Below are 14540 nucleotides of genomic sequence, written 5' to 3' on the forward strand. Positions count from 1 at the left end.
ACTGACTTTTCCAATGGTAGCAGTACTTGTTGTTTCAAAATTTGAATACCATCCTTTCCATATGCAGTGATCACTAGTCCATTCTAAAGGGCAAAAATTTGGCTATACATGTGTATCCCAACTGGGAATCTGCAGCCTGTCCCTCGTCCCACTTCTGTGCTTGGCACACACTTACTCCAGCATCACTTGTAACCTGCAAGTCACTATGACCTATAATTTCTTAAAAATTGTTAGTCCTTCCTTTGTACTAGATGGGAGCTTATAAACAATGAAAAACTAGCAAACAGAGTTCTAAGATGTTGAATTCAGTTGAGTAATTCCAACTTCAGCAACATTCCAAAAGGCTTACAAACAAGCAAATTCTCACCAGTTGAATGAGCGGGCTAATTAGGTCCGTCAGGGGTTTATTGACAAGCAGAAGGTCTTCAGCAGCCTGTGTGTCCCCTCCTGCGCCAGATTTCTGTGCCTTAATAAGATGAGAAAAAATAAAAAGCAGCCTCGGTGACTGTTCCGTTATGAGAAACAAATTAGGTCCATTAGGTGGTCAAAGTTTGAACGGAATTTTGAAGGAGACTTGTACACTCTTTTCTAGTTAAGTGTTTCTGGGCTCCCGATGAGCAGTTACACTCCCTGTGTCTGTAACAATAAGCACAAAGCAAAAGGGACTCATGCTGTCATGCCCATTCTGCACAGGCTAAATATACTGCCCTACGTGACATTTCTTCATCAAAATGCTATAAACTGCATACACAAAAGGTATCTCTAAAGCAATCAATGTTTTATGTATTTGTATTCTCTTTCAACATGACGTGCCTATTTTAACATTAATGTTCAACTATTTTTTTTCCTTTATCAGGAACAATTTTAAGTGCAACTCAAAACAAGAAAAACAAGGTGACTGAAAGTTAGGATTCTCAGCAGTAATGTTCAGTTGTGCCCTTCTGACTCATTTTGTACTCTGAACTATTCATAATATATTATAATAATTTATTTTTTAAATAGAAATAATAAAATCCTTAAGTGACCAAAGTCTGTGATCTGATCTGTTACTACTTGTCATTCTCATCATTGTCATCCCCCTTCGTCAAACATACTGCCATCCTAGGCAGTGTTATTTATGACCCATCCCTGCCCCAGGACACCACAAAGGTCTGCTTGCAAGATTTTTCATTTAACTTCATTATCTTGCAGCAGCTTTGGACCATGACCTTATACAGTCTAGCTGCTAGAGGAAAACATAAACATTTTGTCTAAAAAACACACTTAAAAATCTTTTTGTATTGTTTTTCATTTAAAGCTCAATCCTAAAATCATCATCCAAGCGTAATACCTGAGGATTTCCGTTTGGTTAAGGGAACACAGAAGCAAATCCCCTGAGACAAAAGACACTACTGCTGAAGCTCCACTATTGATACTGATGAGTTGGAAGGATAATGCCTTTCTTCTGGAAAGAATTTTGAAAGAAAAGAGATCTGAAGAGCTGTTTCTCCAGGTAATAAGACACATTGGTATGTCCCTCACTGACACTCACCACAATGACCTGGATTGCTGAAGTACAAGAAGGGCACAGTGCAGAGAAGACAAAAAAAATTGAGTATTTATATTAATGAAGAACGTGAAGTAAGTCACCTTCACTTCAGCAAAATTTAGAACAGCTTCTTCTGGTTAGTGCTTGAATGAGAAGACAGACATTTTCCATCAGGGATGTTTGATTACTTTCTTTAACTTTTATCTATTTAATGTCTTTGACAAAAGAATGAACGATATCACCAAAGGAATTATACTTTTTATATATATATTTTTTATATATATATATATATGTATATATATGTAGGTGTATTGGGTTTGCATGGCAAGATTTTGGAAGCGAGGGGGTCTACAGGGGTGACTTCTGTGAGAAGATGTTAGAAGCTTCCCCCCATGTACGATAGAGCCAATGCCACCTGGCTCCAAGACAGATTTGCCACTAGCCAAGGCCAAGCATATCAGCAACTGTGGTAGTGCCTCTGGGATAACCTACTTAATAAGAGGAAAAAGAACTGCCGTGTCACAGCAGCCAGAGGAGAGGAGTGAGAATTTGTGAGAGAAACAACTCTGCAGACACCAAGGTCACTGCAGAAGGACGGGGAGGAGGTGCTCCAGGAGCCAGAGCAGAGATTCCCCTGCAGCCCTTAGTGAAGACCACTGCAGACCATGGAGGTTAACAGTGGAATAGATATCCACATGCGGCCCACGGAGGACCCCATGCCAGAGCAGGTGGATGCACCTGAAGGAGGCCAGCAATGTGCCTTTGTGGCCAAGAAGGCCAATGGTACCCTGGGGTGCATTAAAAAGAGTGTGCCCAGCAGGTCGAGGGAGGTCATCCTCCCCCTCTGCTCTGCCCTGGATAAGACTACATCTGGAGCCCTGTGTCCGGTTCTGGTCCCCCCAGTTCAAAAAACACAGGGAACTACTGAAGAGGGTCCAGCAAAGGGCTACGACGGTGACCAAGGGACTGGAGCATCTCTCATGAGGAAAGCCCAAGAGACCTGGGTCTGTTTAGCCTGGAGAAGAAAAGACTGAGAGGGGATCTCATCAACACTTATAAATATCTAAAGAGTGGGCATCAAGAGAATGGGGCCAGACTCTTTTCAGTGGTGCCCAGCGACAGGACAAGGGGCGACGGGCACAAACTGGAACCCAGAAAATTCCATCTGAACATGAGGAAAAACTTCTTTACTTTGAGGGTAACAGAGCACAAGAACAGGCTGCCCAGAGAGGTGGTGGAGTCTCCATGTCTGGAGACATTCAAAACCCGCCTGGATGCGTTCCTGTGCAGCCTGCTCTAGGTGAACCTGCTCTGGCAGGGGCGTTGGACTAGATGATTTCCAGAGGTCCCTTCCAACCCCTACCATTCTGTGAGGCGGTGACCCTGTGGAGAGCCTGTGCTGGAGCAGGTTCCTGGCAGCACCTGTGGCCCCATGGAGAGAGAAGCCCGCACTGGAGTAGGTTTGCTGGCAGGACTTGTGCCCCTGTGGGGGACCTGTGCTGGAGCAGTCTGTTCCTGATGGATTGCACCCTGTGGGAAGAACCCACATTGGAGAAGTTTGTGGAGGACTGTCCACCATGGGAGGCACCCCACGCTGGAGCAGGGGAAGAGAGCGAGGAGTCCTCCTCCTGAGGAATAAGGAGTGGCAGAGGCAACATGTGATAAGCTGACCGCAACGCCCATCCACTCCCCCCTGCTCAGCCAGGGAGAAGGTAGAGAATTCAGGAGTAAAGTTGAGCCTGGGAAGAAGGGAGCGGTTGGGGGAAGGTGTTTTAAGATTTGGTTTTATTTCTCATTACCCTACGCTGATTTGATTGGCAGTAAATTAAATTAATTTCCTTGTGTCGACTCTGTTTTGCCTGTGACAGTAATTGCTGAGTGATCTCCCTGTCCTTATCTTGACCCACGAGTCTTTCATTATTTTTTCTCTGCCCTGCCCAGTTGAGGAGGGGAGCAACAGAGCAGCTTTGGTGGGCATCTGGCAGCCAGCTAGGGTCAATCCATCACAAAAGGATACACGCTACACCACACTTAAACTTACATTAAGTCACTAAATAGAGTCCACTTCTCAAATCGAGATCGCAAATTACTTTCAGCTACTGTGAATCACCTGTGGAACATGATATGATGAAACTGCTCCAAAACAGATATGCAAATTAATCTGAACTTTTGTACCATTTCCATTAAAACACAAGTACTTGGGGCACAGAGAGCAACCTCTTGAATGAAGCTGGATACAATTATCAGCACCATTCATCATAAAGTACTGAAACGCAAATGAAAACTGGTGTCATGTTTTGCCTATGCAGCTGTGTGAGGTTATCACTTTACATATGAAAAGCTTAAATAAAAAGGATTCAAGTGGAGGTAGTACTATCTGTAAAAGTCAACTTAAGTCTCAAAAATGGATAATATGAGAAAATTTGGTTCTTTATTTCAAGTATTGTTTTAGAAGGTATCTTATTCAGAAGATCCCTATAAAAACGATCTAAGAATATTTGTTATCACTGCAGTGATGCATTTAGTGCCACATGGGTAGTGAAATATTAGGCAGATGCATGGTAAATAGCAGTCACCAACTAATGGCCCTCATTCAATAGGGCATGTGTAATGAGGCAGCTGCAGAACGCACAGGGGCCCTGTGAAGAATACAGTCAAGACAAGTATGCCAAGGCAAGCAACATCACCACAAAATTATTTTTATAGGGATAGAGGGCAGAGCTATGCTTCAAAACTCAGTTTTCCAGCTACCTCTTTTTACCCATTAGCCTTCCAGAGCAAAGCAGATTACTTTGACTAGAGATGGACAAAACTGGAGCTGGAGTTTTAGTGCACACCAATCAAGTTGATGTACTAATGTAAAGCCAGAATAGAATTTGGCTTTGAATGTATAGACTTAATTTTGTATCTAAATAAAAATCATCGGTTTCACTAAATTACCAATCCCTGTGCAAGATCCCCTCTCCTCATATGCCTCCTCCAGTATAATTGGCCTCACCACTCTTGCATGGAGCATAAGTAGAGAATGTAGCTCTCTGTGATTACATGGAGTGCTGCCAACAACATGAGAATCAGCAATTAGCCTACAAAATTTGAAATGCATTACAGAACCTGCTATTAGATGACTCGAAAAAGACAAGGTATTGTACCATCAGTTCTAAATTAAGTTTCTTACAAAAATTAAAAAAAAAAAACAAATCAACACCTCTCATTGAAATATCTGGTTGATAACACAACTGATTATGTAAATCTGTGTAGAAAGTAATAAAAACTCAATTTTTAACAGTCACTTCATACATTAAACCTTCTTTAAAACAAACAAACAAAACAACAACAGAAAAAAAAAGCCAAACAAAACACAGAGGAAGACCTTTTCAGATTAAAGAAGCCATATCCTGAAATTCAATACAATCTGGCTGCAATCTTGAATCTCTGTCCTCCAGATATATTGGACCTAACAGGCTTTGGTTTTCAGCAGATAATCCCAAGAACATCAAAAACCTAACACGAAGAGTAAGTGCTGTTGTTTGCAGCCCAAATACAGAAGTTACTTCCAGTTAACTTAGAAATTTCCCTGCCAGTACCTGAAAGGGGCTTACAGAAAGGATGGGGAGGGACTCTTTTTCAGGGAGTGTAAGACAAGGTAACGGTTTCAAACTGCAGGAGGGTAGATTTAGATTGGATATTTGGAAGAAATTCTTTCCTGTGAGGGTGGTGAGGCACTGGAACAGGTTGCCCACAGAAGCTGTGGATGCCCCATCCCTGGAAGTGTTCAAGGCCAGGCTGGATAGGGCTTTGAGCAGCCTGGTCTAGTGGGAGGTGTCCCTGCCTATGGCAGGGAGGGTGGAACTAGATGCTCTTTAAGGTCCCTTCCAACCCAAATCATTCTATGATTCTGTGAAATTCGGCAATCATTTAAAAACAAAGCAAATATTGCTAGCTTAACATCATGTCTAAAGGAAGACTAATGCTTTTTCTTGTTTTATTTTTAAGAGTGTTATGTGCAATTTCTTTGCATAGTATTTTTTTGTGCTCTATTTTTAAGGAGGAGGAAGTCTTCACTGGAGGAGGAAGTCCTACCAAGGCCATGATTTGCAGTGATTCAAACAGAAACTTCGAAAACATATTGATTAGCATAAGAGAGGAAATACTTAAGGATAAGGAACTGGCTGGATGGTCGCATCCAGAGGGTGGTAGTCAATGGCTCGATGTCCAAATGGAGAGGGGTGAGAAGTGGTGTCCCTCAGGGATCCGTACTGGGACCGGTGCTGTTCAACATCTTCATCAACGACATAGACAGTGGGATCAAGTGCACCCTCAGCAAGTTTGCAGATGACACTAAGCTGAGCGGTGTGGTCGATGTGCCAGAGGGACAGGATGTCATCCAGAGGGACCTGGACAAGCTAGAGAGGTGGGCCCAAGCAAACCTTAAGAAGTTCAACAAGACCAAGTGCAAGATCCTACACTTGTGTCTCCTCATTATCAATACAGGCTGGGGGATGAGGTGATAGAGAGTAGCCCTGCAGAAAAGGACTTGGGGGTACTGGTGGATGAAAAGCTGGACATGAGCCAACAATGTGCGCTTGCAGCCCAGAAGGCCAATAGCATCCTGGGCTGCATCAAAAGAACAGCAGCCAGCAGGTCAAGAGAGGTGATTCTCCCCCTCTACTCTGCTCTTGTGAGACCCCACCTGGAGTACTGTGTCCAGCTCTGGGACCCTCGGTACAAGAAGGACATGGACCTGTTGGAGCAGGTCCAGAGGAGGGCCACGAAGATGATCCGAGGGCTGGAGCACCTCTCCTACGAAGACAGGCTGAGAGAGCTGGGGTTATTCAGCCTGGAGAAGAGAAGGCTCCAGGGAGACCTTATAGCGGCCTTCCAGTTCCTGAAGGGGGCCTATAAGAAAGCTGGGGAGGGGCTGTTTGCAAGGGCATGTAGCGATAGGACGAGGGGCAATGGTTTTAAACTAGAGCAGGGTAGGGTTAGATTAGGCATTAGGAAGAAGTTCTTTACAATGAGGGTGGTGAGACACTGGAACAGGTTGTCCAGAAAGTGGTGGAGGCCCCATCCCTGGAGACATTCAAGACCAGGCTTGATGAGGCTCTGAGCAACCTGATCTAATTAAAGATATCCCTGCTTACTGCAGGGCGGTTGGAGTAGATGACCTTTAAAGGTCCCTTCCAACCCAACATATTCTATGATTCTACTTTTTTCAGCACACATGCAGTGGTTACACATGCTTTTCAAGCTCAGTAATCATGTGTGATTTATAATAAAAAAGATTCAGTTTCTTATGGGGTAATCTTTTTCTTTTAAAATGAATAGAACAAAAATGCTTTGAACTCTCATTGAACAAATATTGAATTAAGCTATTTATGGAGTACAGAAACAAAAGAGTCAGCTAGAATCTGTGTTTCCAGCCTATAGTGAGGCTAGTATGGATAGTCTAGCCAAGTAAGTACGTGAAACAGTTATGCAGTTGAAAATGCATGCTCTTCTCTTTCCACCAAACTACAAAGTCAACAAAATCAGAATAGTGGGCATTTCATTATTAGGATAACAGGAAGTTATCTAAAATATTTTTTAAGATGGTGATGACTCCAGGAAATAAATTCCATACCTGTAGAGTCTGGCGCACAATGTTTGCTGTATACATCAGCATGCAGTGCAAAATGTCAAACAAGGACAGAAGCAGTGCATTTGCTGTCTTGGTGCTGCTTTTATCATCTGCCTCCAAGTACAGAGCCACAGTTTCTATTAGGAGATTACAGATGTGATGAGCCAGTCCTACATAGAAAGTGAAACAAAAAGAAGCAATAGACTATCAGGAAAAGAACAATGTGGAAGGTAGCCCAGTTAAAAATACTAGATTAGCATAAAAACAAATTTCACATACATTACGAATATTTATTAAATTTCCTCTTTTTCTCCATTTTCATAATTACCTCTTCTGTTTGGAGCAGCTCATAGAGAGAGATAAACTGATACAATCAGATTTGCTAACTCCATGGAAAATTATGTAACATTCATTAAATAAAGACATACTTTGAATCCTAAACTTTTCTGTAGCATGCTGGTACACAAGTCTTCACAACAGATGTGGTCACAAGAATTAAGCAATTTCTCCAGCTTGTTACAAAATGACACATCAAGGTTGGAGCTTAAAGTTTTCGTTCTTAACTGGAGTTCCAATCACAACCTTCCCCATATGCTTTAATTGTAGAATTGAACAGTGTTATGCTTAACATAAAATATATTCAGAAGAGCATTATGAATTAAATACTGAATGCTATACCATAAATGCTATTAAGATGCTATTGACTGATGGTAGCAAAAGTTTCCTGAAAATACCATCTTCTCTTGAAGCTTTTTTTCAGCTTTTTTGGAATTTAATAACATCATCTCTTGTAGCTTGCTTAACCCACAAATCAATTCACGTATCAGAAAAAATATACTCCATTTCAAGACAACACTGATTCAATTCAGAATCTTTCTTACTTTCAAATACACAGTGACCAAGTTCATTATATTCGATCTTAACCTTTTTCTTTCAGAATTCCATAAGGATTGAAAGATACTTTGCTCCTCACCAAGAACATTATTATGTTTGTAAACTATCTTGTTTTAAACTGGCAATTAGTCATACTGTGACTTGGGTGTACATATCTAGTAACATCATAGTATATTAGCTTCTAGCTCCCATGACTGTAAAAAATGACTTAAGTATTTCGCTGATTTTTCTGAAGTAAAAAGACTCCTTTTACAAGTTCTCCTTTAAAAAGTAATTCCATATATTTTTATAAACAGCAGTACAAGATTAAAGCGAGACACTGTAGAATACCATATGTAATTACACCATTTAGTTTTTGAGAGCAGTCAAATCTGTGGGGTGTTGGACTATTTTTGCTTTGAAAGCTGCCCCATCAATTAACTAAACTTCCATGAAATATTTTCCTCCCCTATTCAACATCCTTAATACTTTCCTCAGGAAATTAAATACAAAAACATTCATTTAGAATACAGTTATGGGTCAGAATTATCAAGACTTGTACTCTTGTTAGATCTCCCATCTCTTTGTGTTTTCTGTGATTACTAGCATTATTCTTCCACAACAGTTTGACTGATGGACTACAGCTCAGGCTAAGCTTTGAATTTCCTGTTTCCAAATTCTCAAAATTATATCAGTCTAATCTCATACGTTTAATTTCCTCCTTCTTTTTTAAAGTACAGTTTCTGCTGCAGTTCTGAACATTTCATACAAAAATGAGATAGCATGCAGCGACATTTAAGTGATGTCACCAACACCCACCAAGAAGAAAAAAACCAGACATAATTGCATGTCTATCCAATACAAAACTTGTGGTTATTCTATGCCTTTTTTCACCAGGCTAAATTAGAATAAACCTAAGAAAGCAGTCCAGTAAGAGTTGGTCCCTATCAAAGAGAGGTCTGCAAAATTGCCTGTAGGGATATGTCCAAGTACACTCTGTTTTTCCCTGTATATGACCACAAAACCCACAGCCACATCAAAGTGAATGAGTCACCCCTATTATTTCTAGATGGCTTACATATAACCCTTAAGACAGTGACTTGGAGGTTAACACTGAGAAGGCCACTTACAAATGAAGGCATTGTATGGGTCACCATCATGAATTTTTTTAGTCTGTAGTCCCCTCTGTATTTATAGCTCTAAGCAGGGAATGACTACTAGCGAAAGAAACAAGAGGATCCACGACTGATATACATTCCTTTCCCTTTCACCTTTGAAGAGAACCGCTTGTTCTCTTCAACAAGAGAACCAGCCTGACTCTCACAACTGCCTCACTCCTGCTGTTCAGCGAATGGGGAGGTGAACCAGATGCTCAACCTTCTCCCCACCCATCGAGACATGAATAGTTTAATCACCTAGATTTTATTCTCTTTAAGTATTTACATCCTAAGGGTATGCATATTAGCAACCCTGCCTCCAAACACCTGAAATACACCACAATATTTACATTTACTTAGTTAACAAAACCATCAGAATTAGTGAGTTTCGTATGTATAGATACATGCCCACTCAAAGTTATATTTACAAAGATATGCAAGTTAAATTTGGAAATTTGGGGGTTAGGGGGGAAGCTTTCCTTGGACTTAAAATACCTTTGGAAAATTTAACACATCAAAACTTTATTATAAAGACATCTAAAATAAAACACTGGTGCAACATGTTCCCTAACACACTGCATGATTCATACAGAAACCTGATAAACACTTGCTTCCACAGATAAAAAAATAAAACAGACTGACCTCTCGCCAAGTAAATAAAGTTCCAGACATGCTCTTTAAAATACTTCGCTATGTCACAACAAAATGAAAACTGGAGGCCACAATTGTAGACATGTAAATATACTCCTTGGTTACACCACAAGACAAAATACACATTGTTTGCCCTCAGAAGAAAAAGTTGGGAAGCTGGTATAATTTACAGTGACCATGACAAAATTCAATAGAAATTTAACAGCCTTGGCCATTGTTACTGTAACCATTTTACTCAAAAGGTAGCTATAAAGTTCAAGGCTGAGGTGTCTCAGCATTCCAAAAATTGAATCCCACAACAGATAGTCTGAAAAAAGAGGATGCAATTCTGAAAAAAAGGAAACTGTATTCATAATTCAGTAAATCATAATATAAAAACTGCATATGGATGTCAAAGTTTCAGAAGGATTTTCTGCCAGATTTTACAAGTCATTCAAGAACCATACGCTTCTTCATTTCCAATAATGCCTAAAACAATATTTATCTTTAAAAACTTTAGACAATATATTCCTGAGACATACTTAACAGACATAAGTTTCTTGTGCAGTAATCCTCAACTGTTCATTAGAAAGTAAAATAGGCTTTGATTCAAAAGGTACACCCCATTCACTCCCGAACTTTGGAAGTGGTAGATCTGAATCTGAATTCTGTATCACAGAGGAGAGCTAAACCCAATTAAATTGAGGAAGATTGTCCTACTGAGAACAGCTACATATTTTTAAGTATTCTGTTACTTCCAAGTATGTTGGTAACAGTCCACTTAGTCGAGAGAAAAGTGTTAGTGTCGGTTTACATGGGTTAACGTAATTCATCATAATTTCTTTCAGCTGGGCATTTCTTATGAAAAGAGTTAAGGAAAAAAAACTTATCAACTTACAGATTTTTTTTATTACTATATTAATTTGCAAATTTCAGCAAACAATTAATACGACATCATACCATTTATAGGTAGTTACAGTTTAGATTTACTACAATACTTCATAGTGCATTAGTCATGCCTTATATTTATTTGTAAAAGTAGGATCTTCAAAACATCAAGCCTCAGTGCAGCTCTCTGCTATTCAAATTTTGCAGAAAGATAAGGCAAAACTTGGATTTTGTATTAGAATTATCATGTTTATAAATTAACGTAACTGGAATTAAACAAAGAACCTGTTCTAATTCCAGTCCAAGATTCATAATAGATATTAAAAGGATTGCATCCAAAATCGCTAGCCACAGTTTTATATCATTTGACAAACCTAGTGTTCGCAGCAGAGTGTTCCTCCTGCCCAGAGACCCCTGCAATGAACTGAACACATTGCTGATAGTGCTTTATGAATGTGGACTGTGATGGCTATGCTTGTGTTTTACAAATCTTTTCAAAAGATAAAAGGAGTCTTTTGGCCCATGATACAGCTAATCGGACAGAATGTGCCATGATACCTTCTGGAATGAAAGCTAAGAGGAGATATTTTATTCTCACCTATTAGCAAGATGGATAAAGGAAAAGAAATCTTCACTTCCAAATCATATGAAACATCAAAGGACAGCCTAGGAAGCAATCTTCTAGGCAATCCTTTCATGCCTACCAGCAATTAGAGCGTTCAACAAACCTGCCTGCTTCCAGCTGAAGAAAATGTTAGAGCAGGTGCGCTCCCTCCAAACAATGCCACCGCGCAGCCAAGCAGCCAGAAGCAAAACCCTCAGCCCGGAAAAAAGGTTTCTCTTTGTTCCTTTCTACACGTTGCTCTCTGGAGAGCTGTTTTTCCCATTTGTATCACACCTACACAACTGACTCCCCAGGGATATTACCAAATATATATTCACTAGACTCTTCCTTCTTTTACTTACATAGTGGACCTGCTTGGATTTTTTGATTATTTTTTTTTTTTAATAAGACTCAAAATAGTACCCTATTGGGAACTAGAAATGATACCAGCAAACTAACTTGAAAACATATTACATAATCTTTTTAATGTTAATGATAAAACTCAAAAATACTGCTAAGAAGAAACACAGGACTGTAGTCTGAGATTCTTTTGCACAGGAATTAGCTCCTCAGTATCCCAGCACTTAAGATAATCCATCACGTCGCAAAAAAGCCTCACAAAACCTTATTTACCTACATAAACCTGGGATTTAATTTGCATTCTTTGCATCACAGCCCTGATGCTCAAGGTTTACTCTTTTGAACAACTGCAAATGGGCAACATAAAGCAAATGGTACCTTTAGGATAACGGCATTTTTAGAAGAGGCTTATTTCTTTTATTGTTATTTTTGTTTATTATTTGTTACTGTTTTAAGAACTATTTGTGTTAGTACTATAATATTACTGAGGGAAGAATAAAGTAGGATAGAAAATTAGGTCACCATTGGTTTCAAGATTTGATGAGTTATGAATGTCAGATGAAGTGGAAAGAAAACGATAGGGCCGTTGAACATATAAATTGCATGACTGATGCCTTTAAAGTTATTTTCTATTCTGATCTTCAAAATTAATAGCATCTAAAGAAGAAAATTTTGCACATATATTATAGTTTATTCCTAGTACCGAGACAATGACTGGACATTTTGTGACTGAATAAAGAATCACTAAGTTTGAGGAACAAAAATCTCATTTGAGTTCGTTACACTGCAGTGGTGAAGGCTCTCCAGAGCTTCCCTTTGTGGGACGAGTCTGTGGCTCAGCTTTTCCTGCACGCATGGCAGATAAGGCACTCACCAGTGGTGCCCGAGCAGGCAGTCCTGCCCTCGTACGCGTTAAAATGGATGTGGTAAGGATTATGACAATCAAGAAAGAAAAGCCAGTTACTACCTCTACTACATCTAGGTTGAAAGTAGACTAGGAAGTACTATGTTATCTTGAATGTGGATGCCTGAGAGGAATACACACCTGACATTCTCAGTGGCAAAATTTTTCTGCTTTGACTCAGTCAAAGCACAAGAAAGCTCTACTTCACAATTTAGGAGTGGCAACGCTCAGCAGTTATTCTTAGAAAGCAGTTTATAGGTGGCGTCCTTCACTTGTGAAGAAAGAGGGCAGAACGGATGACTCCCCAGGGAACCACGTCAAACTCTGAGCCAAAAAGAATCTTGCCAACACAGAAATTTACTTTCTTCTCAAATTTAATCTATGGAACAAACTTGTAGGTCGTTAAGACCAACGGGTGTTTAGAACAGCCAAGTAAAAGATAGAAAACCAAGTTGATTCTCTCATTAAAAAAAAAAAAAAATTATCTGTGTGTAATAAAAGATAGTAAAAATGCAACTTGAACAATTAAGGAATAATAAAATCACATACTGTTGAATATGCTTGACTGGTCAACACAAAAATAGTAAAATATAACAAATTATACCAACTATGCAAGACTGTGGTTGTTCTGTATGAAAAGATGTGGTTAGAATGACATACACAGAAAAGAAGTATTTATGAAAGTATAATCACTGGTCCCTTGGGAGCTCCTGATTTGCTGTTGCTTTTGAAAATGAAAAGACAAAAGAAAAAAAAAAAGAAAAAATAAGAAAAAAAAAATTGAGTTTCCCATCTTAGAATCTTGTTAAGGTTTATGTGACACAATTTAAACTGAGTTCAAGTTTTTGTGTCAGATTAACTCAACCATACTATAATCAAGTCAGAAAAGACATCCAAGGTGTTTGAAACTAAGTTCACAGCACACGTGGGTATATAGCATCAAAGTTTTTAAGGCAGGGGATTTTGTTCTAGACAAGATTTACTGAGATGGTCCTCATTCCTAAAAGTACAGCTTACTGAACATGAACACAAACTTGTTCAACAAGGACAGAACGGAAGATCAGAAGGTAACTTTCTTCCAAAACTAATTATAAGAACATCCAAATACTTCCTTGTTCTATCAGAAAAAAATAATCCAAAATTTATATGAGTGAATACCACATAGCTATGGACTGTAATGGTGTTCAGGGGATCTATTCACAGTGTTGATAAGACATTAATAGTGTCTCATTTCAGCAGTCAGATTTGATTTCTTTGGATACTGTGCTGTTGGCACCTCAGTCTGTGGAAATGCTATCTGCTTATGTTCATTAAGTATCTGAGAATAACTGGACACTTACTACAAAAAGATAAGTGAAAAACATAACAGAAAAGTAGGATCCACTGAAGTTGTACACACAAACTTTAAGGGCTCATATCAGGTGGCTTGTAGTACTGGACACAAAAGAAACATGTCTTTTTAAATTATTTATTCAAATTAAACTTCTGCTGTCCAGAGATGAAATTTAGTACCCAGCAGAGTCATAACATTTGCTGCCAGTTCTGCTACTGATGTATATGTTATGTACATCACAAATAGGCTGCTTTTTTGTTAGTGGGGGAGCATAAGGCCCCTGTGGCATGTAAAATCGAGTGCTATCATCCCAAGAGGTAACTGACAATACGGTACAGTACAATGCTGCCTGACAGACATTCATTTTGTAAACAGCTTTGTTGATGGCAAACACTAGTTCTTCCCAGCTGTTTGCTAGCGATCAATTGTTGGAGGTTATTACCCCGACAATTGTGTGTGAGTGTGCGTACGTGAGAGAGGATGCGAGTACTCCCTAGTCTCCCCTGACAAGCCGTGCAAGGCTGCTTTAAACTGTTCAAATGGGCAGCCTGCATTAACCCGTCTGATTTTGCTTGAAGGAGATTTACGTGCTTAAATGACCTTTCTAGCTCGAAGACCTGGGGCGGGATGGAGGTAACAGTGACTT

At 39.6% G+C, this 14540-nt stretch overlaps 1 protein-coding gene across 11 annotated transcripts in view; it reads right to left on the reverse strand.

Moving 5' to 3' along the window:
* Window positions 1-14540, reverse strand: part of ULK4 (unc-51 like kinase 4) — a 248934-nt gene that overhangs the window by 66697 nt on the left and 167697 nt on the right. For 7 of the 11 annotated variants that reach the window (XM_074575248.1, XM_074575250.1, XM_074575252.1 and 4 more), the window contains 2 exons: window positions 7149-7315; window positions 368-466 (listed from right to left, as the gene is read on the reverse strand). In XM_074575248.1, coding sequence (XP_074431349.1) covers window positions 368-466; window positions 7149-7315 — 266 coding nt within the window. Of the gene's footprint in view, window positions 1-367; window positions 467-7148; window positions 7316-14540 lie in introns of those variants that run through there. The other 4 variants (XR_012585552.1, XR_012585549.1, XM_074575254.1 and 1 more) reach the window with 3 other exon arrangements.

The sequence above is a fragment of the Larus michahellis genome, chromosome 2 (genome assembly GCF_964199755.1).
Source record: "Larus michahellis chromosome 2, bLarMic1.1, whole genome shotgun sequence".
Lineage (NCBI taxonomy): Eukaryota > Metazoa > Chordata > Aves > Charadriiformes > Laridae > Larus > Larus michahellis.